This window comes from Arachis hypogaea, chromosome 16, assembly GCF_003086295.3.
Source record: "Arachis hypogaea cultivar Tifrunner chromosome 16, arahy.Tifrunner.gnm2.J5K5, whole genome shotgun sequence".
Lineage (NCBI taxonomy): Eukaryota > Viridiplantae > Streptophyta > Magnoliopsida > Fabales > Fabaceae > Arachis > Arachis hypogaea.
This window is the reverse complement of record NC_092051.1, coordinates 8,372,271-8,400,122: the sequence shown is the minus strand read 5'-3', so window position 1 is coordinate 8,400,122 and position 27,852 is coordinate 8,372,271. Positions and strand designations below refer to the sequence as shown.

Here is a 27,852-nt window from a genome sequence, read left to right as displayed (position 1 = left end):
TATTTGATAGCTACACATCACTAAAATTGATGGCCCTACATTTTTCTATCAAAATAATACTATTATAGTTTATTTAAAAAATTCTTTACATTTTATATATAATATTATTATATGTACGGTCTCTGCAAAAATTTAAAATTACCATTTACCATGGACGTGAGATATTTACATATGGAAAAGGACAGAATATTGATGAATGAATCACGAGTGCAACAAATATCAATTAATTCAAGCAAATAAGAGTTCAAAACTTTAGAAGCCACCGAAGTTAACCTAAAATTAAAGCTATTAATAACCTTCATACCTTCATACTAATACTGTCACGTTGGCAAAAGTATTTCCATTCAGCAAGTAGCAAGTAATTTAGCATAACTTCAAAGGAGACGCCTGCAACAACAATAATAGTAAAATAAAGACAAATCAGATTATGAATTTTAAAAAGTATCATAAAATTTAACAGGTCTCATTAACAAATGTTCTAAACGTAGTAATTAAGATGTTTAATAAAAAATTATGGAAAAATTAAATAACTAAAATTTCAATGATACTAGATGAATATAAAAAATTAACCACTTATCAATCTCTATATATAAAAATATGTGTTTAATGTTTCGTAATTTTTTTTCTAGTATCCAACTACAAAAATGTTACATTATTTTATCATAACATGTTTGATTATTATGCGATAACAAATTTGAAGTGGAAACTCAAATGCAGGCAACTTCACGTGAAGTTGATAATCGATAACCGTTAGATAAAAATTTAGTTAAATTAGTCAAATTATTTAATGTCTCTCAACTATCAATTTCACGTGAAGTTAACTGCACTTAAGTTTTTACTCAAATTTAATTATTTTAATAATTGATAAAAAAGTTATACAATTAATATGTATAAATATATAATTATATGACTAATTTGATGATTTGATGGAGATAAGCCTCAATGTAGTCCCTGAAGTTGCATTCGAGCCTCAAAGTAGTCCCTGAACTTAAAAATTCCTCAGAGTCATCCCCGAACTTGCACTCCGGGACTCAAAGTGGTCCTTCCGGCCATTTCAGCACACGTGGCGCAACCGAAAAGCTTAGCTGGCAGCGTCGTTGACACCTGGGACTCACAGAAACGACGTCGTTTTGGCTGTGACGCCAAAATGACATGAAACGACGTCGTTTCACACTCACTACGTCCCTCCCTCAATGTTTCCATAACGTTTTGTCTCCCTCCTCTCTACACACAAAACAAACACAACACAGAGTGTGGCTTCTTCTTCTCCCTCCGTCAATCTCCAATGGCGCATGTGCTCCTCCATTGATCGGACCGATTTCAGTGGAAGACGTTGGCTCTGGAGCATCGCTGCTTTCCTCTCCTTCATACACAAAGTTGGGCAGCCTTGTTTCTCTGAAAGAGGTAAGCCAAAAATGAAAAAAATATGTGGTTCCTCTATTTTTTGATGTTGTTGTTCATCTAATATTCACAAAGTTCAGGCCTTTTTTCGATTGTAATTGGTGGGTATGAACGCCTCTGTTTTGTTCTCTATGTTAGGGTTTGATCACAACTGGCTTTCGTAGTGGTTTGGCCAAGCAAAATTGTAGAGTAGGAGTGTTTCTTGTATTTTGATGATATGAAAACGTGTTCTCTATGTGTTAGGGTTTACTGCTCTTAGTGGAGGAGTTTTCAAACTGTTAATGTGTTTGAGGAGAATGACTCTGATCAATGTATTTTGTTTAACGGAGTTTGCATGATCACAGAAGTAAAGATTTTTAGGGAGTTGAAATTTTTTGTAACTCTGATAATGGATTCTGAACTTGACTGATTAGTGAGAGTGATGATGAAAATTGTAGAAGAGAAAATTCATGAATGATTTTAAATGATGATAAGCCATTATCTGAAGTTTAGCTGAAATGTGCTTCTGTGCTTTATGTGCTTCATTTAACTTTTTTTCTCTTGGAATACACAATTATGATACTAGTTAGCTTTTCATAGAAGACTTTTGGAAACTTTTTTTTTTTTGCCAAAAAGTTTCCAATGACTACACTTTTTCGAATAGAAAAAAAAGGTCCTAATGTATATTATTACTATTCTTGAATGTCTTGAAGGCGTGAGGAAGCATTGCCTATATTTAAGAGGAGACTCTTAGGTGCCTTGCTGGAGTTTTCTGCTCAAGAATTGCAGGTTCAGGTACATTGGTTTTTGTCAATGATCTTCTTTTCAAACATTTTATTTATGGCATGTAGGCACAATTGTATCCTTTTGTCTTCTGATTCTATTTTCCTCATCAATCATTTTGGTTCCGAATGTCCATGTTTATCCAAAAATAAATAGCTTCACTCATAGTTAAGCACACCTAGTTAGTGTTTGAAAATGGTTCCTGTGATACAAATATAGTCAGCACTTATATAATATCAGCTCCATTATCAAATATCTCTAGAGTTCTATTAAAAATGTCAAAAATACTCTGATAAATTGATAATAAGCTATGAGTTAGCCTCATATGATCGCATGACTTAAAGCTAGCACGTCTATTAGGAAAGAACCTGGTGAAAGCATGAGAATCCATTTTAACTATGTAAAACTAAGTAAACATTTATCAATAACACTAGAATCTGTGGCGATTGACACTTTCAATACTCATAATTTTCACCTTACAATTTTTAGTCGGATTTTTTAAACCAAAAAATTTATTCCACAATAATTAGAAATTAGGTCAATAATAGTAGTTGATTGTCTTTAATGACTAAGGTTAACTTTTTGAACTTTGATGTAGCAGGGTTTGAATTGCCCTGTTAATTTATATCAATTCTACACTTGTACCTATCCGGTTTAGAATTTTGTAACCTCCATATCAGGTTGGGCATTGCATCATTCCTAAGTCATCCCTCTTATTGTGGTTTTTTAGCTAAAAATGGTGAGTTTAAGTATATAGTTACAACATAGAAACCACTAAAAATATGCAAAAGTAATCATAAAATTAGTGTATGAATTTTTCTTTTCGATTTCCATTTCTGGAAGCATGCCGCTTTATACACCAATATATTACCTAGCCAAAGTACAATTCAAAGTATCAGCTAAAGGTTCTAAATAAGGCATATTTAGCAATTTAGTAAGTTAACCTAATTTCCATAGAATTTCAGCTGCAGATCAAGCAACATGCAAAGGTGCAACACAGGAAACTGCTACAAGGCTTGCAAATTTCATGAAGTTTGTGCCCAATCCTGGATTCAAGACACCCAGACACAAAAAATGAAGATTAGGATGATTATGTTTAGGGAAAGCAGACTGTTTTTTTGTATCTATTTTGCTGATGTTGTTTACAATGCCTAAAATATTGTCCCAGTGTTGGGGATTTTAGGGAAAGCAGGCTATTTTTTTGTATCTATTTTGCTGATGTTGTTTACAATGCCTAAAACATTGTCCCAGTGTTGGAGATTTTAGGAAAAGCAGGCTGTTTTTTTGTATCTATTTTGCTGGTATTTTGGCTCTATAATGCCTTTTTTGAATCAAACATTACCAATATGAATATGAATTATGAATTATGAATTATGATTTTATTCAATTGAGTTTTCTCAGCCTTTTCTTTATATATTATCCTCTGTTACAAATCTAAGACTAGTTCAAGTGCTGTCCATTTCTATTTCATTGAAAAGAAGTCCAGAAACAGAAGTATGCATATAATCAAACACCTTAATTTTTATTTCTTTCAAACAAAAGGATAGGAACAACTACATGAACAAGGAATGCATATAACATGCATGTCATTTGTTTTTTGCTAGATACAATTGACCCTGCTGTCTATCCAGCTTTAATACAAGAACACCAATTACAATCAGCAGCATGAAGACAAACATCAAAATTTCTCCCATTTTTAGAACCCTAATTTCAGCTTCTAATTTACCAAATTTCCAAGCCATCTTCATCTTCCATTCTTCATCATCAACTGAATGTCTTGTTCTATCATCACATGGTATGGCATCTTCCAAAACTTTATCAACCCACAAAAACAATCCACACCATTTCTTCCCAACGGTATGCACATCAAAGAAAATTCAATCAGCAAAATTTATATCCTCCAATACAGCATTCAACAACAACAACACTTACATTGTAGTTTGGGCAACCCAGGAACGGTCTCCCTGGATTAGAATCCGTCCCTGACCACCGGAGCACCGGTCTCGACCCGCAGGCACACCATTCTGGCAAACGAGTTTCTCTGTTTCTGTTCATTCTCCTCATGATGCTTCCAAATGATCGTGGGTTGTTCGAGCTCCCAGCTGCATTGCTCGTGGTAGCCATAACCAGCGGGTTTCAGAGAGGGAGAAGAGAAGAACACAGCACCAACGAGAAGAGAGCAGAGTGAACAATGTGGCCTTCAAATTGGGGATTAGGGTTTTAACTAACCCTGAGGGACCAAATTGAGTCGGAAGAGTTTACTCTGCCACATCAGCTAGCCGTTGTGAGTCCCACGTGTCACCAACGCTGCCAGCTAACCTTTACGGTTGCGCCACGTGTACTGAAATTGCCGGAAGGACAACTTTGAGTCCCGGAGTGTAAGTTCGGGGATGACTCTGAGGAACTTTAAAGTTCAGGGACTACTTTGAGGCTCGAGTGCAACTTCAGGGACTATATTGAGGCTTATCTCGATTTGATGACTAGTTTTTAGATGTATAAAATATTTTTATTAAAATTTTCAATGAATTTAAAAGTTTTAAAATTTTTTTAGTGGACTAAAGGAAACCTTAACACACTAAGGTAAATCTGAAAATAAGAATTTAATTTTGATGTAATATCAGTATAAAGTACTTTCATACGTGCATTTAATTATATAACATCACATTAATAAAAATAATTATTTTTTATATTTGACCGAATAAATAATTCTCTAAAATTCTTTAAATTGTGTGAGTGCATCAAAATTAAATTTCAGTACAATAATAGTGATAATAGTTTGTGAATTAATAAGTGTCCTTTAAAAGCAGATGGAAGAAGGAGGAGTATTTAAGATGGAGGCAGAATGGGGCCAATAGGGTAATAACAACTAAGGTTGTGAGTTCTGAGTCACATGATTTCACAATGAGAAATGAGAAAAATAGGCCAAGTCCTTCGATTCGATATTAATGGCCGATGGGGAAGTTGGCAACACCCACAATAGCCTTTAATGCCATTTGGATTAGGATAGATACCCTTTCATTGTGGACACCCATGCCTCACAACTAGTATCTTATTCATAATTATAATTATTTTTAATAATACGATATTTGTACGTTAATACACCTTTTAATTTATGTCGGTTTCTAGTTTCTACCATTAAAAAAGCTGTGTTCATGACTTAATTAATTAGTTCAATGAAAGGCTACAGTAACTTAATAACTTTGTAGTTCCCAGCACGAAAGTTTGGTTCTCTATTTGGTAGATCAACAAACTTTATAGACGGAGAAAACAAAGTTCTATTTTGTTTTTTTCTCTTCATGTTTTTTATCTAATAATGCCCCCTCATGTGCACTGTTTAAATTAATTAATTAATTAATTAATTAAATATAATACATGTGTGTGTAGAGTGAGTGATGCATTCATGCAATTAAATTTTTGAGGGTGGTGATATGATTGATAGGCTTCAATTGTTGGTCGGAAAATTCTGGAAAAAGACCCCTAGTTATTAATGTTGGAGCTTTTGGTCAAGCAATATCAACCAACTCTAGATATAATAATTTAGTTAACGTAATCTTATTGTTAAGGTGAAAAGAATAAAATTTGGTACTAGTTAGTTGAGAGGCAGAAAAAGATTTGAGGCATATAAAAGCAGAGATAGAAGGCATAATTAGAGCATGGTTGGGAGTATAATGGGGAGGTTTAGAAATAGCAATGGTACATTAGCGTATGAAAATGGATGTGTTCAGAATGGTGGATGTTTATCAGAGGAGAAGCTTGATGAACTTAGGAAGTTGATTGGAAAATCAGAGGGTGATCCTCTGAGAATTGTTAGTGTAGGAGCAGGTGCATGGGGGAGTGTGTTTGCAGCATTGCTTCAAGACAGTTATGGGCAATTCAGGGACAAGATACAGATTAGGATATGGAGGAGGGCAGGCAGGGCAGTGGACAGGGCGACGGCCGAGCACCTCTTCGAGGTGATTAACTCGAGGGAAGACGTCCTGCGCCGGCTGATCCGGCGATGCGCTTACCTTAAATATGTGGAGGGGAGGCTAGGGGATAGGACACTGTTTGCTGATGAGATTCTGAAGGATGGTTTTTGCTTGAACATGGTTGACACACCCCTTTGTCCCTTGAAAGTTGTTACTAATTTGCAGGAAGCTGTTTGGGATGCTGATATTGTTGTTAATGGATTGCCTTCAACTGAGACAAGGGAGATTTTTGAAGAGATTAGTGAGTATTGGAAGGAGAGGATCACAGTTCCTATTATAATCTCTTTGGCTAAGGGTATTCAAGCTGCATTGGACCCTGTTCCTCATATTATTACTCCTACTAAGATGATTCACCAAGCAAGTAAGCATTTCATTTCTATTATTAACTTTGCTTAGAATTCTCTTGTTCCCTCTTCATTGGAATGTAACTTTTTGCCAGCTGGAGTGCCTATGGAGAACATACTCTATCTTGGGGGTCCAAATATTGCATCAGAAATCTACAACAAGGAGTATGCCAATGCAAGAATTTGTGGTGCTGAGAAATGGAGGAAGCCTCTTGCAAAGTTTCTAAGACAACCCCATTTTATTGTGTGGGACAACAGTGACCTTGTCACTCATGAAGTCATGGGAGGCTTGAAAAATGTCTATGCAATTGGAGCTGGTAAACTTCAATTTTATCTATTTCACATGTTTAGTTTGGTTACTTCAAAAGATTCCACAATTTTAAGGAAAATACAGAAAGGAGCATATCATGCTAGATATTAGACTGTGTGTGGTTTTGAGAGCAGAACAATATTCAAGCTGTTGAGTAAAAGTACATGGATAATTTCATCTCTAACATGATAACCATTAACTCTGATTTTGTAATCTATATCATCTTGTTTTCAGGTATGGTAGCAGCACTAACCAATGAGAGTGCAACAAGCAAATCTGTATACTTTGCACACTGCACATCAGAGATGATCTTCATTACTCACTTGTTGGCTGAAGAGCCTGAAAAGCTTGCAGGACCATTGTTGGCTGATACTTATGTGACTCTCTTAAAAGGGCGTAATGCATGGTATGGTCAAATGTTAGCAAAAGGTCAACTAAGCCCTGACATGGGTGACAGCATTAGTGGCAAAGGAATGATACAGGTATATATAGTTTTTTTTCTTTTTCTCTTATCTTCTTCTTCTTCTTCTTGTATGCATTAAAACAGTGATAAGAATTATATTCATTTCTATGTATTTGTAGGGAGTGTCTGCAGTGGAAGCATTCTTTGAGCTTCTGAGCCAATCAAGCTTGAATGTGTTGCATCCTGAAGAAAACAAGCCTGTTGCTCCTGTAGAGCTTTGCCCTATCTTGAAGACACTCTACAAAATATTGATATCGAGGTAATTTTTCTACTGTAATAATTATCTGGAGTCTCGGATATATCTTCTGTTCTGAAATATCTGTCGCTTTAAAAATTACGTATACTTTTAGATCAATGTATTTGGATACGATCCGTGTCCAAATATTATAGAATGGATGGAGTATTTGAAAATTTCTATGCATCTTGACAATACACCAAGTCTTATTCCATTTTTTTTTTTTTTTGTTCCAAATGCTTCTGGTGGTTGATGAATTTATCAGAGAACTATCATCACAAGCAATTCTGAAAGCTCTGAGGGATGAAAATCTGAATGATCCCAGGGAACGCATTGAGATTGCACAGAGCCATGTTTTCTACAGGCCTTCACTTCTTGGACAGCCATGATCATGTTATCCATGTGAATGTAATCATATATAAATAGGAGTCATTTTCAAAGTGGGACACTTTGATGAGCATACATAAATGTATTATTACTATTTTCTGATGGGTTTTGTATTGCATTATTGTGTGTATATATCAGTTATCAATATATGTGTAAACACATCTGCCATTTTAAGTAATTGTACTGATGATTTCTTAACTGAGTCAGAGTTAAAGAGGTAGTACATAGTCTTTATTATGGAATTGAGACTCGAGAAATGTGAAATTGATATTTTGGCAACTAACATTGTCCTTTAATCTGACCCAAAGAGATAAAGAAGAAACATGTCAAAGTACCATCTTCTTTGACCCAACATGTTAAAAATAGGTGTCCCATTACAATTGGGAGATACTTGATCCTACTTTGTACGAGTTAATACACAATTAAACTTCAAATGGATATAAATACAAATAGAGGCAACAATGCAATGGAACATAATTCTTGGAACTTGTTTAAGAGAAGGTTAAGTAATAGTTTGTTTAACTTACAAGAGAAACGATATTAACATTATGAGACTTATCATGGCAATTCTTAAGAGGCTTAATGCGAAAAGCTTTTATTGAAAAGCCAAAACTTAGAAAATTTTCAATGCTTTTGGATTTTGATTATAAGATTTATCATTTATCACCTTAACAAGTGTCCTTTAACAAAACCTAAAATTATTTCAATAAATCAACTTTTGATTACCTAATGTATACTTATATTCTCCTTAAACACATTTAATGTGTGCTTAAAAAATATTTACAACCACTGATTTTACTCTTTAATATCTATCTAATAGTCATAAATAATTAAATACCAAACACATTCTTCATGAACATCAATAAATATTTTCTGAGAGGATGCTATTACCTTCTCCAGGTTGAACAAGTCTTGTGGTTATGGCTGCTTTATGAAGCAAACACAATCTTTGCCTAGCTAGTGACTTAAGAGATAAGACAAACGTCATAGTTTCCCGTATTCAGATATATATTATATCATCATAATAGATCTTAGCAGGACATGAACGTGATATATCTCACCAGAGTCCCAGGCCTCCTCTAAGGTCACAAAGACTAAACAAAGCTGCAAGGAAGAAAACCTATACTTCCTTTCATTTACAAAATACTCCTAGTATTCTATCTATAGGCTGTACAATTCACAATATCCATTTTGGTTTGCCTATTTGTTATTTCATCACTATGTCAGAACCCTATTTTCAGTTCCTGTACCAAAACCCTCCTAAAAAAAAAGCAAGGCAGAAAATGGTTACCCCAATAAGCCCAATACTACAAGATTAAGTTCAGCAGTTACTGCTACTGAGCCGCTCAACTAGCTGTGCGACCAACTCTCCTTTGTTAAGCTTATAGTACTTTTTCACGTTTTTATCCTTTGCCATGGCCCTCAATTTATCCATTGTGAATTTCTTCAAAGTCTCAAGAAGAGATTCTGGGGTCTCATGGGTGGAACCAACCATTGAGTACAAAATCTGAAGATCAACCTCACCTCTGTTGTCTGTGGTAACCCCATCTGGATTTGGCTTGTCCATCTTAACATTTGAACCTTTTTTTTTCTTCTGTGACTCCGAAAATTCACTGTCGTAAGGAACAATAGCACCAACTTCAGTTTCATATTGGTCAGCCAGTACTGCACTTCTTGTCATCTTGCTATTCAAGGAGACATTTGAACTGGTATCATCAGTGATGCTGATGCGTGTTGATTTCCGCTGCCTCTTGGTTGACACAATTAAGGATGTACTTGTGGATACTTCTGCAGGGATGTCATCTGGTTCGCCAGCAGAAGTCGTCTCAGATTCAAATCTCCTCTTTCCCTCAGTTTTAAGCTTTGAAGGGAAGCTTATATCAGACTGTGCCAAGTTCTCAAAAATTTTCGTCGTTTTAAGACCTTCTGCTAGTGGTTTCTCTTTATCTGTCAGCTGTAAGCCAGTGTACGGGGCATTTCTGGTTTGTGACTCAAGCAGTGCAATCAATGCAGAACTTTGAGCATGAGTAAGACTGGACTTTTCAATGTTAATCACTTGGGAATTTTTACCATTAGCTCCTTTAAAGGGGCTCAATTCAGTATCAACAGGAAACAAGTCTCGAGGAAACACAATTTGTAGAGGATGATTTATAGAGTCCAAATCTTCAGCTGTAGCAACCTCAGGTTCTTTCTTGACGGCTTTTCGAGTTTTTGGAGCAAAATCACAGAGTTTTTTCTCTAAATCAGAATTTCTACCTTTCCATTTATTTGAAGCACCAAATTTGGAATCGTTACACTTTTTCCTCCCTTTGATGCTGGTGGAAGATATAAGAGCATCTGAGCTGACATCCATAGATTTGACAATTGCAACTTCTCTCTAAACAATTAAAGGGGAGAAACAAAATCAAGAATAAATACTTTGTTGAAAATTAAACTTAAAAAACAACTGCTGCTAATCCAAAAGGATATATAGACTGGAAAATTGGACAAACGGGCTTCTTGTACCTTGCATTCACTGGAAGTATTTCCATTTCCCACGGGGGAAAGCTGATTGGAGATTTGACCTGTATCTGTACCAATGAGTTGGCTTCGTCCGACTTCCTCGTTATCATCTGATGTCCCTGATAATTTCATCCCATCAGAAAGTCCAGAAGAACAGTTCATACCTTCCAAATCAAGACTTGTCCCTGCAAGCAATTCCTTTAGGGGGACAAAAAACTTAATCAGGATTTATACAGGTCCAGTGGCTGGGGCAAGTACAACAAAGAAACCCAATTCTAGGAGTTTAAGGAACATCATTTAAGAATGATTAATCTAAGTGGATATAAATAATCCTCTCCATAACAGGTTTAACAATGGAGTTTGCCTCAAATAAATCAAGCATAAAACAGGTTTATGAGCTTTGATTTTCATGAAAGTGCAAAATGGAAACAAAACAAGACAGATTGATTTGCATGCTAATATAAAAACAGTACGTTCTTTTTTCAAAAATATAGCAATTGAACTTTTTCAACCTCAACCATATCAGCAATGTCAACAATTTCAGCACCATCCCGTCTCTTTTGTTGCATCTCTGACAGTTCTGATGAGTTTCTAGACTTTTCTGAAGTTCCACAGAGTTGTTTACTTTCCTCATGTTCTTTAGATTCCTCTTGCTCTTTCTTTTCCTCCTTTATCACTATATTCGAATTAATTTGGCTAGACTCTTTATCTAGTGCACACTTAGTAGCATTCATAACTGGATTCAAGCTGTTTGCACCTACTAGCTGCTTCAAATTAAAGACATATAAAACTCATATCAGGTAAGTGTGATACCAAAAAGAGTCAACAGTTAGAGACCATGTTTATGTCGAACTATACTATGATAGGATGCTTTAGTGTGACCACGGAGAGAGACAAATCTATGTGCTAAACAAACAGAAAGTAAGGGATAAACAGAGATATTTGAATTTTGACCATAATCACCAGCACTTGCAACACAGTAATGCACCCTTAAAATAGAAGATAAAAATTTAAAGTAATATTATGTGCTATAGTATAATAGACTAATAAATCTTAATCTTTTTAGGACATAGTAGGTGATTCATAATTCTTAATAGCTATGGTCATATACTTCGATAAGCTACATTTCCATACTAATAAATCAATATTGCAATGATTTCAAAGGGAACAGAAAAATATCACATTTTGTAAACTTGGAAAGAGGAAGGGATTTCAAATGTCAAACCTGGCTGTTTTCATCTTGACAATGATCCCTTTGTAAAGCCTTCACTATCTCATTAAGTGTCTCAGCAGGCTTACTGTGTAATAGCAGCCCTGTCTCTATTTCATCAGCATGATCTTTCTTCAAAGCACTAATTGCAACATCCAGCCAATTGATTCTTTCGGTCAAAGCACTGCAACATATTTCAGGCCATTTCTCATGCTCAGCGCAGGCCAATTCATTTTGAAGGGACGATAGATCCTTTTCAAGTTCCTTGATTTCGGTATCTGCCTTGGTGATCAAAATCCTTAAAACCTGAACACAGTACTCCTCATTCAAGGCATCTTCCTCTATCACATCTACAAATTGAATAAAGATATAAAGTAAATCAATACAGTAACAGTGATGCAAACAAAGAAGACTGGATAAATGCAGGATAGAGTAAGATTGAAAGAATACCAGGGTCACAGCCAAAGAAGAAGCCATATGGCCACTCAGGATGATCAGAGTAATTATCTTTGCAGGAAACTGAAACAAATAAATTATGTACAAAAGCAAAAACATCATTCAAAAGGAAGCAAAGAGAAAAGGGGCAAATTTCATGCAACCCAGTAAATTTAACTGTACATAGCAACATTGAGCATACAGAAATTAATTACAGAGAGATGATAATGAGAGAAAACAAGAAACCTTGGTCGTATGAAGAACCCCAGAGATCCCAAGCCATGAATTGAAGCTATATCCTGAAACGAAAGCACAAAATGGTGACAAAAAACATCAAAGGTGGCTCAACAAATGACAAAAATGGTAGTCCTAGTACTGTTAACATAAACAAGCAATGCATTCATTTCTTTCAAAACCGACATAAATGCCGAATGCTGAAAGAGGGAAAAAGGTTGCAAAACAAAAGAATGTCGGCTTCTTTCAAAAAGATGAATAAAAAGGTCAAAGGAAGTGGAAAGAGGAATTACAAACTAAAAAGTGATGACTGAAGTAAGAGGAAGAAGAAAATATCATCAAAAATGGAGAACAGCAAAAACCCTACAGCAAGTTACAATAAGAAGATCACTTCCAACAACAACAGCAGCAATAAACTTCAATTTCGATTGAGAAGAGGAATTACTGCGCACCACCTTGGATATCGACAGCTAATTAAATGTGGCATCAAGAACGATCGTCACATCAAACAATCATGTCAACCCGTAACCCTATTAACCCAACGCTATCAATAAATGCATCCCCGAAAGAAAACAAAAATGAACAAAAACAGAAAAGAAACCCACGCAGCAACTTCACAAGCTCACTCACACACTCAGAAAGGGGGAAAATGAGTAGGACAATAGTAACACAGTAAAAAATGATCCGTTTCTTTTCGAATTAATGCGAGAAATGAAGTACATTTTCATTCCCGGGAAGGAAGCGAAGAAAACAGTGATTATTATAGTGGTCACTTACTTAGAACTGATGTAGCTGAAAAAAGGGGGGAATGTTAGTGTCTAGGGTTTCGGGGGAGTATGGGTTTTGGGATTCAGAGCCGAAGAAGAAGGAGAAGTAGGAGGAAAAGGAGAGTGAAGAGAGAAGAGATGGTGCGATTTTTCTGAGTGTGATTTTTTGCTTGTGCAGCAAAAAAGGCTGCCATTGAAAGCGACGAGCTTCGTCGCAGTGAGATATCAGAAACGAACGAGAGTGTGAGAAAATGAATAGGCGGTGGCCGGTTCCGATATTCCGTTGATTCTCTAGGGGTACTATCGTAAATTCGTATGATGTGACGTGGGGAAGTGGGACCCGCTTTTCAATGAGTTGTTAGCCGTCGGATTGTGATTCAGGTGCTTCTTTCTTGTTTTATCGGCGAATCGGTGGATGATGTAAGATGGGGCCCACTATTCCATGACCATAATATAGTCCAGAGTCCAGACTAATAATGTTTATATTTATATTTTTTCTATTAATATTTTTCAAAGAGAAAATAAATAAACATGCCATTGCATTGATATACAGAAATGTTTACGTTTTCAATGCATGGATTGCAGTGACTAATTATTACTACCTTGAGATTGTAAAATGAATAAATTTTGCGAATACATTTTGTGTCTCTTTTGTATACATATTTGCCAGCTATATTTTGTTTGACTAATAGTCTAATACACATGCATGAAGAATTAATTTGGGTCGGTGGGCTGTTCAATTTAGTGGTTTGTTTAAATTAGTATTGAATGTTTGAATTTTGTTTTATATGTAGTAATTTATTGATTAACTGTAAATTTTTAAATGAAATTTAGATCTATAATAAATAAATTCTTGATCTGTCAAGTTAAGAAATATCAACATTTCATAGACGATAGTTTAGAGGGAGGGGAAAGAAAGGGAGGAAGACTAGGATTATAGGGAAGTAGTGGTGGTGGGGACTATAAAATTAAATTCAGGATAATTTTAGGGAAAAAATTGTTATAATTATTGTCTATGTCCTAAAATTTGTGTACCAATTTTTTGGGTAGGACATAAATTTTGTGTTTTTAAGTGCCTTTATGTCATCCCACGTTTATAAAAAATTTATGTCCAATCAAAATAAATAATAAACGTGTGTGACTGTATCAATGCTTTTGATAGACGTTGACATCCACTAAACACAACTTATTAGAATGACAAAATCCAAAAAATTCAATGAAATTTTTATAGAATGATAGGTTTACTTTAAGCTTACATTAAGAACAACAAATTTTTATATAATTCAATTAAAAGTTTTCTATGAGCTCGTTGAAAAAAAATAAAGAAATTTAAAGTTGAAAATCGATTTTTTCATTGATTTATGGAGAATTTTTTTTCTCAGTTTTAACTAGATCTCTCTTAAATCTATTAGCTTACATACAAGTGAGAGTTAAGGATTGATTCTTGATGATTATTTTTATGGTGCAGATTTAAAAAATAAAAAAAAATATTATTTTTTATTTATGAATATGTAGAATAATAATAAAATTATTTATAGAAGAATAAAATTAATTTTATATTTATTAAAGATCATTTTTGTTTGACAAAAATATTCAAATATTAAATTTTGAGTTAACTTCGTTAAAGATAACTCAATTTTGAAACTACCCTTGTTATTTTCATCTCCATCACAAAATCACAGTGACAATTAATCTTAAACAACAACAAAACTTCAAAAAACAAAAAATAAATAATAATAAAGAGAGAGAGAAAGAGCGAGCAAACAACGGAGGGACACAAGAGCAGCAAGCTGTGGCGGAGCCTTAAATCTGGCAAATTGCAGCAAAGCTTCATTGGGAGTCATGGTTTCATATCACTTGAAGAGCACAATTAAGTGTTAGTTTAGATTGATTTTTTTTCGGTTAAAAAAAAATATTTTTTTTAAGGGTTAATGCGGATCGAATTGGATACGTCTAAAATTTCGATCTTTACTAAAATCGTCGGATTTAATATCCGCATTTTTTAAAATTGGATTCGATGTATATATCCACAAAAAACACACACACACAAATTTTAAAAGGTTATTTTTATTAAAAAATATTAATAAAATTATTTTTTTCTATTCTTTTAAATATGTTTCCTCTTAAAATGATATTAAATATGCTTTTTTTAAAAAATAAATTAAAAAAGTAAAGTACTAAATTGATTCCTACGTTTAGATGTAATCATGTTTTGATCCTTAAGGTTTAAAGTGTCTTATTTGAATTCAAAAAAAATTCCTTTAACTTCAATGTAGTCCCACCCTGAGGTCAAAGTTAAATAATTAACGGAATGTGCTACGTGACAGCAGTGCAAGAATAAGGTTGATAATCTACAGAACAAGTACAAGCTCCAGAGGTACAAAAGTAACAATGGATGCATCAATACATTTATTTATCATTCTCCTTAATTCTATAGAAAATATTTCATTTAAATTATAAGGAAAATAATAAATAAATGTACTAATACATCTATTGTTGATTTTATGCTTTTGAAACTTGTACTTGTTCTCTAAGACTGCGTTTGTTTACAAGTACGAGACACTGAGACAGAGACACGGACACAGAATTGTGTTTGACAGATGAGATATGGGCAGAGATATTATGTTCAGAGACACTGAATTAGCGTATTTTGTGTCTATCCTGATAAGAAAGACATTGAGATACTAACGAGAGACAGAATTTATTTTTTTATTTTATTTATTATTTTTGTTAATTTTTTATAATTATAATTTTTATTATTATATTTTTCTTTTCAAATTTTTGAATGGAAAAAAAATGAGAATAAATAGAACTTTCATCATTTGTTTTAGTTTATCACCAAACAAAATATAAGAATACTAATTTTTGTTGTCTCTGTCCTTTGTGTTTTGTTTTCAATATTTTGTCTTGTCTTGTTCTCAGAACCAAACACAACCTAAATTATCGACCTTGTTTTTGTACTGCCGCCAAGTAGGATATTCCTTTAATTATTTAACTTTGAGTTCATGGTGAGACTACATTAAAGTTAAATGAAACTTTTTTGGATTCAAATAGGACACTTTAAACTTTAAGCATCAAAATAGTATTATGCCTAAATGTAGCCATGTAGGGGATCAATTTAGTACTTTACCCTAAATTAAAATAATACAATATATATGATAATTATTAGTTAAAATAAAACATAAAAAATATTTATTTATTTATTTCTTTATTTTTGCAAATACGTGGATATGCGGATACCTATACAAAATTTGCGATCCGATCCTATTAGTATGTAGATCCGATCTGATCCGATAGCCTTGCGGATCGGATCCATAACCACAATTTTTAGATCGGATCCGATCCATGAATACTCATACTTTTCTTAAGAAATAAACTACTTTTATTTAATTTAAAATCTATTTGGATACATCTTTTAAAAATTTATTTTTAAAATAAGTATAAGCAAAAGATTACTAAATCCCCATAGTGGTCTTCCATATTCAGTCCGTGCACCGATTTAGCTCCTGAGATTTCAATTGCACTATTTATGTCCTCCGAATTGCGATCTAGGCACCATAATGATTCTTAGGTGAATTTCCGGCGTGACTCAGCGACGGTGATGCTTATGTGGCACAGCCACTGCCACGTTGGACGTCAGAGTGTACAGATGACGTGTATTGTGTTGTAAAATTTTCCAATGTAGTCCCTGTCTGCATTTTTAAACCCTAAAACTTCGTTGGCCTCCCCTGAATGTGGTTCTCTCCATCAACGTCTCCTTCTGCATCTGTTGTGTACACCAATAGCTGTCCCCCATGAGAGAAATTGGGAACCATGTTGCAGAAAGTTTGAACCGGTCATCATCGATGGAGAACTGGAGAGGGAGAAGCACAACGTGAAGCAAGTAGGGGCGGGTTCCGAAATGGTGCGGCTGTGGTTGTCGCCCGGTGCTAAGGTGGTCAGAGACGGAGAAGCATCCTAACAAGCCCTTCTTTGGTTGCCCCAACTATAATGTGAGTAAAGGTAAATGATTTGTAGCTTATTGAATTTTTTTTTGGTTTATTTTTTTTATTTTTTGCAGACAAGTGGAAAAACATGGTGTGGGTTATTCGTCTGGACTGATTGTGTGCAAGAGGAGTTGTCTGAAAGAGGTATTTTAGGAGATGATGATGGTGACAGGAAGATGAACTTTGCATGGCAGATGGGGAAGATGGAGGCAGACATTAGGAATCTGAAATTCATCACTCATGTTCTTGGATTTGGGTTCTTAGTAGTTGTTGATTCAAACCATGGATAGTATTAATTGATCTATACAAAAATATGCCAAACCATACATAGTTTTAACACATTACAGCTATGAGTAATTGAACAAGTAGCATGACATACTTGATTAGTAATCAACAAAATGAACCATTGTTTAGAGTGAGCACAGTCACTATTTCTTTTAACAAAAAACAAACACTTGACAAGTCTAATGTCCTAATATAAAAGTTCACTTCTTCCGGAGGTGCTTAAATCCAGGGGTCGGCACAAACTTCAGAAAATTTGTGAATCGTGAGGCAGTGGCAGAATTCGCACCCTTCATTGGGTCCAGTGCTGTAGAAGGGATAGTCAATGATGACCTTCTTCTAGCAGGCAGTTTGGCAGGTCTTGTGGCTGGTTCCCTTCTTACTTCAGTGAACTACACAAATTTCAAACCACAAATGAAAACCAAAGTTTGTTACCCACTAAACCTTTTTCAAAGTTATTAGTCCATGAATTAAAAAGGTTTATTATAAAGTTACTATTGTACCTTTTGTGAATCTTCTGGTTCAGAACAAATTGGCTGTGACAGATCAATCTCTGAAACTTAACCAATAGGAGCAGAATTGATTGTAATATTAGCAGTAGCCGTAGTTGTACTAGTAGCAGTTGCAGTTGCAGTGGCAGTGGCAGTTGCATTGGCCTGGGTAATTGCAGTTGCTTGGGCAGTTGCATTTTTAGGGTCTTTTGCAGCCTTTGCAGCAGCCGCAGCATCAGCTGCTCTTTTCTTTTCACATCCTCTCTTGGTGTGACCTTTTTGCAAGCAGTACTTGCAGGTGAAAGGCCGAAGCTGTCTTTTCATGGTTGTACCTGGCTTAGATTTCTTGCTAGAACTTGTGCCTTCATCGGAGTCCTTCCTCCTCTTTGTTTGAAGGTTCCTTGGCTTCCTCTTGATGGGTGGTGCCAATGGCATGTTATACTGACTTTGTTCCCAGAAGGCTTGGCCAGGTATAGGATTGGTGTGGTACTTGTATGTTTTCTTGTAAGACTCCATGGTTATGAACTTGTGGCAGAAATCCTCCGGGTGCTTGTTCACTCTGGCTAGTGCAGCACAAGCATGAACGAATGGAATCCCTACAAGTCCAATTTACAACCATCTTAGGTTAAAACAAAATCATTTATAAGACAAGTGTAAAAGTCAATGAGCAAAGGTAAGTGGATGGGAAAAAACAACCTGTTAACATCCAGAACTGGCAGGTACATAATCTTTTCCCCAAGTCCACCACATGGTTTGTAGGATGCCCATGGACCTCAAACTTCTCATACCCAGTATCTCCATACCATATAGCATGCCAATGTCTGGACTCCTTCCTCACCTTTTCTAGCCTATAATTTATAATCGTTCGTCATTATAATCCCTGATTTGCACCATTCAGTACCTATCTAAGTTATAACAAATAGCATACCAAGTTAACTGCACTTTATGTCCTAAACCAATAGGCAACCATTCAGTATAACAAACAGCAAACCATTCAGTACCTATCTAACTTATAACAAACAGCATACCACTCAGTACCTATCTAAGTTATAGTAACTAATCAAACAATAACAACTCACAGAAGTTTACTGCACTTTATGTACTAAACCAAGTTAACACAGTTTAATACATTACAACTTATGTGAGTTTAAGGTTATACTAGTAGATTACCTTTTGCATATCAGAGATGAAGTTCCACCCATGAGTCTTGTAGTCTCCAAGGTCTTCATGCAGCAACTCTAGAAACCACTTCCAATTCTTAAAGTTCTCTACCTCCACAACTGCCCAGGCAATAACGTATATATGATGATTAGCATCTTGTCCAACAGCCGATAGAATTTGCCCCCCGAAAACAGTTTTTAGAAAAGCCCCATCAAGTCCAATTAACGGACGACAGCCAGCCCTGAAACCTGACTTGCAACCACTCAAGCAGACATACATCCTCTCAAATATGACCTCACCATTAGGCTGTGGCTTTGTGCAAATCTGAACAGTGGATCCTGGGTTCGTTTTCAACAATGTTTCACCATAATCCCTAAGCATGGCATATTGCTCCTTCGCATCCCCATAGACTATATTCCTAGCATCACACAGTGTCCGTGATATAGAGTTCCTATTGAGCGACAAGTCATATTTCGTCTTGAAATATGTTGTAGCCTCGCAGTTCCTGAAATTGGGATATTTCCTTAGTTTTTTGACTAGCTTACCTGCAACCCAATTTCTATTTGCTGCCCTGTTCCTATCCTCTCGTGGACAGGTGTGATCATTGAAGAATGTCTTCACTTGCCAGCAACTGTCTTCGTGGTCCCTTGATGCGTACACAACCCACTTGCAATCCTTCACCTTGCATACTGCCCTTACCCTTTTCCCGTCATTCTTCCTGAACCTCATCTGTCTCCCTTCTTGTATAGTGAACTCCCTTACTACCTCCTTGAACTCCCACTTAGTATTGAACTTCATCCCGACTTCTAAATGCAGTTCTCCGAACCTAGCACTCTGTCTAAACACCATAAATACCTCCTCCGAACTTTCTTCTCCAACCAGCTCATCCTCTGAATTAGGTGGTGTTTTCATCTCCAAAGAGTGCCACGAATTGGCACTATCCGATTCTGAGCCCGGATCATAAGCGTCGTGGTTATCCCCCTTTCTCCTTCCCCCCGCAAATCCGATGTCCACATCTTCATCAGAAACGTCTTCCACAAATCCACCATCATCAACACAGACCTTGGCCTTCCCTTTTTCCTTTCCACTCTCTGCCTGGACCTTCTTCCTTAGATTGGGTTTGTTGACTTTCTTCTTATGTGAAGGAATAGTATATCCAATGCCCGATTCATCTGAGCTATCATCCGGCTCTTGTGGCTTATAGGCCTCATCCTCAGCACTCTCGTAGCTGTCATGAGAGTCTGACTCAGAGGATAAAACAACATGGTCAGCTGCATTTTTCTTTGCTTTTGAAAAACCTTTCCCTAAAGACCTTAGACAGTATCTCCTAGTCCTAGTTACATTATTCTGTCTGGGCATGGGTTTGGGTTTGGAAACTGTCTTAGGCTTAAGCTTTGATTTAGGCTTAGGCTGGGACTCCATGTTACAATTCACATTTGTCTTCTTTGGTAATGCATCTTTAGCTTGGGGCTTGTATGTTACCATGCTTAAACTCAAAGGAGGGACCTTCTCGGTGGTAGGTTTGACAGGGGGTCTTTCACTATCCTGGAATTTGATTTGGCTTGCTCTCCAAGATCCCTCACCTGGTCATCAACATGCACAAGAACATCATGTCCTTCTACTATTTCAGGTTCTAAAATATCATGTTCAATGTAGACATCCACTACTCCATTGTTCTTTCCACCATGACAACACATCTCTCTCAACTCGTTATCAGAGTCTAAACGCCTCAAACCTACTTCTAGGCTCATCCCTGGGACCTGCCACCAAACCTCCTTCATCGTTTCATAGCCTAGCTCTTTGAAGTAATTTCTCAGGTAGAATACATCCAACCTGTCCACATCCAGATCACCCAAACAGTGCTTATTGTCAGGTGTGTATGTCCATCTCCCATCCTTACCCCTCTCAAAATTTCTCCCATGATGAAACATTATGTCCAACACTTCGGCGTCCATCTACAACATAACAGAGGAGAAAATTTTTTTAACACGCATGCAACACAAAAACAACAAATAACACGCACATTAGACACCATCAGAGATCACACCCTATTCTACTGAAAAAAACAGAGCATCCATTACTGGTTTGAAGAAGGAAAATACTAAAACCCTAACAACATATAGATTCTAACACAAACCAGATGCATCATGTTCAAGTAACTTTAACAATGGGCCATATTAGGAATGAAAAATGATCCAAAAATTAAAAAAAAATAAAATAAAATTTGTACCTTGAAGCTAGATTAAACGGTTCCTCAGTCGTCGCTTCAATGGTGAACCACGAACCTTCCCCCAAGTTCAGTACAACAATGTTAAGAAACCAGGGAGCAAGCAGCAGTGTCCTTGCCTGTCGCCACTGTTCAGATTATGGAGGAGGGGACCAAGCGTTGAGGGAGATGAGAAAATATGGAGAAGACGTAACGAATGTCAAATCCTTTACCCAAGTAACTATTCTCACTGTGATCAAAACGGCGATGTTTGGGCTTTCAAACATTTGCCCCATGAAACGACGTCGTTTCGAATGTCCAACGTGGCAGTGGCTGTGCCACATAAGCATGGCCGTCACTGAGTCACGCCGAAAATTCATCAAAGGACCATTATGGTGCCCGGATCGCAATCTGGAGGACATAAATAGTGCAATTGGAATCTCAGGGGCTAAATCGGTGCACGGGCTGAATCTGGTGGACTATTATGGAGATTTAGTCAGCAAAAGATGTTTTTAATACTTGAAAATTATTTTTAAAAAGTCTATCCAAATGTGAAATAATTTATTTTTGTTAAAAAAATATCTTTTTAAAAAGATAAAAAAATAAGTACTTTTTTTTTTAAAATCAATCCAAATTGATCCTAGATCTGCTCTTTTTTGCTGCCGAAGAGAGAGAAATGGGTCGCTACTATTGTCGTTGTGTCTAACGGGACGAGAGAGAGAAAGAGGTAGCGAGGCAAAGAGCACAGGAGAGGAGGGGTTTCTCTGCTACCGTCATTGTTGTCGTTGAGTTGCTCTGTTGATGCCGTTCTTGTGTGTGCGTGTTGATCGTGATTCTGTGCCTCATTAGCGCCCCCGATCTCTATTTTCTTCATTTATTCTTCCTTCATTTTCTACCTTTTTCTTCTGTCTCTGTGCATGTGTGTGTACGCATGCACGTGTGTGCGTAATTCTACTTTTTTTTTTTTTTGGTTAGTGGTGATAGTGATACTTGATAGTGAGAGTGACTCTAATGGTGGTGAGAAAGTAAATTTTGAGATTGATGGAGACAATAATGATAGGGAAAATAGCAAAAATTATTAAAAAATTTGAGTTATTTTTAATAGAATAAACTCAAAATTGAAGTTTTCAATAAAATCCATATTTGATGGGTATAAGGATAATTTCATTCATATGTAGGTTTTCAACTTTTGAACATCCATGAATAAAAATTATAGTTTTTCTTAAAAAAAACATTTACTTCTATAGTCATGTGATAATTTATTCTTTTATATTAATATTTGACTCTTTATATTAACTTTTTGATTTAGAAGTTTTACAAAGCCTACAAATTATGTTGGGCATTAAAAATGATGTTGTAATTTTTTAAATTAGACAAATAACATAAGAAGTCAAACGTCAAATAAATAAATAATTCACAAATGTCTACAAATATGAATATTTTTTTTATCTTTACACAATATTTTTTTTAGGTTAGCCAAACATTAAGTAAATAAGTAAATCTCATACTGTCTAATATGTCTATATTTATAATGGTTATAGTGAGTATGAAGGCTATGTTTCGTTTGAAAGAAAGAAATATAGAGAAAAGAAATAGAAAGGAAAGAAATTGAGTGAATTTTTATTTTTATTAGATGTGTTTAGATGGAAGAAAAATAAAAAGAAAAAAATGCTATAAAAAGATAATCTTATTCTTATATTATAAAATATATTAAAAAAAGTGAAGGAATAATATCGGAAATATAGAGGAAAAATAAGTTTTCTCTCCTTTTCTTTCTAACATTGGAGAGTTCATTTCTTTTCCTTCTTCTTTAATTTTTTTCCTCAACCAAACAATAAAAAATAATTATTTTCTTCTTATTTTCTTTTTTCTATTTTCTTTCTTTTCATTTTTTCTTTCAAACAAACATAACTGGAGTGTTATTAAAATTAAAGTCAATTTTTTTATATTTATTAATATTTTTTCTAACACTAATTTTTAAAAAATATTATTAAATAATAAAAAAATATTACTTTAATATTGATAATATTTTTTAAAATATCATAATTATTCTAATTATGAATTTAATTTTAATGTACTGTCAGTGTAAAACTATTTTACACGTGCATCCAATCACATAATGCCACATTAGCAAAAATAACGACTTTTTATATTAATTGCATGAATAATCATCAAAGATAATAATTATGATTGTACGACTCTAATAAACGTTTTATATTATTAGTGTATTAAAATTAAATTCTTCTAATCATATACCATACTAGAGTGATTCATATTTTATATTTTTACCTACGCCATATATATATTTTTTAGGTTCAAGAATTTATTTGTTTTTGTTTTATTGGGACTGAATTTACCACTATGAGTTTACATTTTATTCTTTACGAATTACCAGTGTCAGTCTCCAAACTGCAAAAACATAACTGGAGGACAGAGTAACCCCATAACCCACACTGTAATTTGTCATTTGCAAGTAGTTCTTTGTGCAGCACATGCATCTCTCATTCTGACCCTTTTTCTTCCTATTGGCTTCCCATTTCCCAACTCAAAAACCCCCTACCTTTCATCTATTTTGTTGATGAAATGCATTAATTTGATTTGATGTGTTTCGACTTACAAATGAATTGCATGTCTCAAATTTGAACTAGGAAAAATTCTATGAAACTTTTCTGGAAAAATTAGAAACAATAAATAAAAATCAGGGCTAAAGGTATAGTTTTCGATAGGGTTAAGTACGATTTTAATTATATAAGCTGATTTTTTTTTCGTTTTTAACTTTTTTTTTTCTGTATAAAATCGTTCAAAGGTTTAAATTAATTTTAAATTAATTTAATAAAAAATGAGAGTACGTAGGAGTACAGACGGAACTTGAAAAAAATATTTGAAGAGGCAAAAAATTTTAATAAAAAAATATATTAATATTTATATTAAAATAAAATGTATAAATATAATTATTTTATTTTAAAATTTATTATTAATATGTAGAAATACATATGGTTAAAATTAACAAAAAAAATAAATTTGAGTTTGATTAATAAAAAATTTTATTTAAGTTAATAAGCCAAATTAATTTTAAATAAAAAATTAATTTTAAAAAATCCATTTTTACATGAAAAACAATTAGTTTTTGCATATAAAAATCTATTTTTATTTAAAAAAATTATTTTTTTTTATCTAAAAACTGATTTTTCTTTATAAAAAATTAATTTTTCTTTAAATTATATAAAATCAATTACAATTTATAAATTATTTTTTAGCATTTTAAAAGATTAATTTTACTTTTGCTAATATTTATCTTTCAAAAGTTTTAAGATTAATTATTTTTATTATTATTTTTATTACAAATCAAATAATATAATATAAAGTTAAAATGGTATTGAAGTAAAACGATAAAAAGAAAAGAATTATCTATCCCCAATAAAAAATTTTGATAGAGGAAGAACAGGAAGAAAAAAGTATCTCTAAACAACGCAATAGGAAAAATAAGAAGGGGTAATAGTAGAAAAAAAAAGAAAACAAAATTTATAAAATTGTGGGTGTCCACTCTTCCAAATTTCGTGTCCATCATTGTCCTTCGTGAAAGAGTGGACACAAAAATATATAAAAAACTGTCTCAGAGACAATATGTCCACTGTCCATGTCTCTGCTTCCAAATACTTTTTAAACAAGTGTTGTCCATGTCTTCGTGTCCTGCCCCGAAAATAAACGCTACCTTAGAGACTAAAATTGTACGAAAATGGCGGCGAAAGCGAAATAGAGGTGGATTGTAGACAATTTTTTTTTATTCTTATTCTTCTTCTTCTCTTATTCTTTCGCAGGAGTAGAAATACTTTCTTTTTCTTATTTAATAATTTTTGTTATGAGTAATTTAGTCTAAAATTTTAATATTTAAATAAAAAATAATTTTAAAACTTGATTTTAAATTTTAGAAACGATTTTATATATAAAAAAAGTTAAAAAAAAAAAAAAATTGACCTATACCTTAAAAACTAAAATCGTACTTAACCTATTTAGATACTTAACTGAAACTGAAATAAATCTTTTTCCACCATAACCAACTATTTAGTTTTCTCTTTTTTGGACTTGAATATTTGATGTTTCCACCTTCTTTTTTTTTTTTTGGAGGTGCACCTTCTGATGTTTGTAAAGGATGCTATTCGACATTTCAGTTTTTGGGCAAACCATTTTTTACTTGACTGATTTGGACCAAAAAATTGGAAAAGTTGGGCCCACAATCTACACAAAATGAATAGTATTAAAAAAAAAAAGAAAGTGGAAAGGAGAATTTGTTAGGCATTTTGTGACTTTGTGGCTCTTAGTTGGGCTTGTGTGCCCATTAAAACTTTCTAAGAAAAAAAATGTTTTTTTACTAAAATAAGAAAAAAAAAAGAGCTTACCTAATCTTATCTCTGGTCAATGGTCATTAATGAATGGGTTAATATCATTTAATTGATTTTATTGAATTCTAAAAGGACTATAATTTTCTCCATTAATAATGAGTGATCCAATATGAAATCTACATTTTCTATGTATCCGGCACCAGTCCCATAAAAGTTTAAGCTAACGTGTTATGCTAATCATTACTACTATAAGCAAAGCTTGAACTTGTACTTAGAGAAAAGAGAGGGTGGGCTTAACTAAACAAGAAGTAAATTAAACTTTACACTTACAAGCTCATGAATATGATAGTTTGATCCACCTACTTAATTTTTACCTTTAAAATCTTGTGTGTATGGAAAACAAAATTCTTAACTAAAATAAACTACGTTTAGGTAATGCCATTAATCTTAACTGTCCAACTTATAAACACTAGAGAAAATTATAGAAACACATTGTTTTTAAATACATAATATTAATTATATAAATGAATTTTATTTTTTAATTTAATTTTAAAGTATTAATATTATAAAATATTTTACACAATTATATAATTATATTTGTTCTTCTATATGACTATTTACGTATTTAATATAAAAAATAATTATATATTTTTATAAATATAATTTAACGTAATTGAATATACATATAAAATTATTTTTATATAGTACTTGAACGTTAAATTCTATTTTTTTACTTATTTTTGTTCTCAGTTATTCCATTTGTTTCATTAAATAGAATTATTATTAATAAAATTAAAAATAATTTCGTTCAGAAATTAATTAGGAGTAAATTAATTTCAACCATCTAATTAAAAAATAGATTTATTACAAAAAAAAAATTTCTACTACTTTAAATTTTTTATTTTAAATTTAAAAATAAAAATAATTGACTTAATTAACTTATATTATAATTTCTCCCTATACTTTTTCAATTAAAAAATTGGTAGTGTATTTTTAAAATTTAGACACTTATTGGATATACACAATAGTAGAAAACCAAAAATTTATATTTAGAAAAGAGTTTATATAACTATATTAAAGCTTGATTTTATTTCATAATAAAATATTAATTTATTGATTCATTGAGTTGTAGACAAAAGAAAATAATTTGGGGAAGTGTCGGTGAGTCGGTCTCGGTGCCTCTATATCCCATCGGTGTTGCCGTTTGGTGCACAATGCACAAATTCAGACAAGGATGAGGTCAAAACGACACAGACACAAAATCTTTTGTCGTTTTCTTCATAACGTGTCGCATTTGTATCACTCCTCAACTTTCACAATTCCACGTTAACAATGCAAAACCAAATCTTATTTTCTCCACTAATCATCGTCTTACACCTTTTGTATTAAGTATTAACCATTTCATGGTTTTTCACGTAAAGATATAATGCAAAAATAATAGTTAAAAACTTAATATATATATATATATATATATATATATATATATATATATATATATATATATATATATATATATTATAAAAAGATTTAAATTCGTAATTTTTTAGATAAATATAGAAATATTATATCATTTGAATTATAATTTATTGACATTAATATATATGATATTAAATAATTTAATTAAATATATTAAATTATTTAATAATTTTTAAGTATTATCTTTAAATAAAGATATATTTTTATATAAGCACACACTCTTAACTTAATTAATTATACTTAAAATATTTTTCGTTATCAAACTAAAAAAGGCAAGGAGTAAACATGTAAACATCCCGAAAATTCAGAAATTGTTTGGTTGGTGGTATGGCCATATAAATATTGTGGGGGCCCTCAAATTGACATTAGGGTTATTCATTTTTCGGTCCTTTTATTAGTGATTTAAAATTCAATGTTAACATACGTAATCGGTAATCTTATGTGAACGAAAAGAAAAAAAATTGTTAAAAAACAATTAATAACAATCATCTCTCTTGTTTGGTCATTTGTTCTTTTTCTTTTTCTTAAAAAAGAATAGAGCAATATCCCACAAAGAAAGAGAGCTATATAATGTCATTAGAAAAATAAAACAAAACTTTTTGCCAAAAATTATAATTTGTCCAATGATAAAAAAAAATGGCTAAAGCGATTTTTTCATTTTTATGTATACACTAAGATTAGTCATCAAAATCAGACTAATATATAATACATATTAGAACACAAATATATGTTAAAAATAAATTAAATCACACATATATTTATACACAAATACATTAGTGACTGATTTTAATAGCTAATTTTAGTATATAAATAATATTTTTGACAAATTTAATATAACAAAATGAATATAACAATAATGCATTTGCCATCTAAGCCTCTATTTTCTTTTTTC

The 27,852-nt window shown here is 33.3% G+C and overlaps 2 protein-coding genes across 5 annotated transcripts; one reads left to right on the top strand and one right to left on the bottom strand.

Annotated features, from left to right (window-relative positions):
* The first annotated feature begins 4,991 nt into the window (after nucleotides 1–4,991).
* Nucleotides 4,992–8,149, top strand: LOC112758348 (glycerol-3-phosphate dehydrogenase [NAD(+)] GPDHC1, cytosolic). The gene is made up of 5 exons (XM_025806998.3): nucleotides 4,992–6,492; nucleotides 6,571–6,792; nucleotides 7,020–7,267; nucleotides 7,368–7,507; nucleotides 7,749–8,149. The coding sequence occupies exons 1-5, from the start codon at nucleotides 5,817–5,819 to the stop codon at nucleotides 7,870–7,872; spliced, it is 1,410 nt and encodes a 469-aa protein (XP_025662783.1). The 5' UTR covers nucleotides 4,992–5,816; the 3' UTR covers nucleotides 7,873–8,149.
* A 694-nt stretch (nucleotides 8,150–8,843) lies between these two features.
* LOC112756252 (uncharacterized) lies at nucleotides 8,844–13,270 on the bottom strand. Of its 4 annotated transcripts, none has more exons than XM_025804749.3 (7): nucleotides 13,029–13,270; nucleotides 12,264–12,316; nucleotides 12,033–12,101; nucleotides 11,598–11,932; nucleotides 10,885–11,136; nucleotides 10,376–10,570; nucleotides 8,844–10,247 (listed from the first exon to the last, which is right to left on the bottom strand). In XM_025804749.3, exons 2-7 carry the CDS (start codon nucleotides 12,298–12,300, stop codon nucleotides 9,192–9,194), a joined length of 1,944 nt encoding a protein of 647 aa, XP_025660534.1. In that variant the 5' UTR covers nucleotides 12,301–12,316; nucleotides 13,029–13,270; the 3' UTR covers nucleotides 8,844–9,191. The 4 variants fall into 4 exon arrangements, with proteins under 4 accessions (XP_025660534.1, XP_072075861.1, XP_072075862.1 ...); XM_072219760.1 differs by having other exon boundaries at nucleotides 12,619–13,267; XM_072219761.1 differs by having other exon boundaries at nucleotides 12,545–13,242.
* Between the last annotated feature and the right edge of the window lie 14,582 nt (nucleotides 13,271–27,852).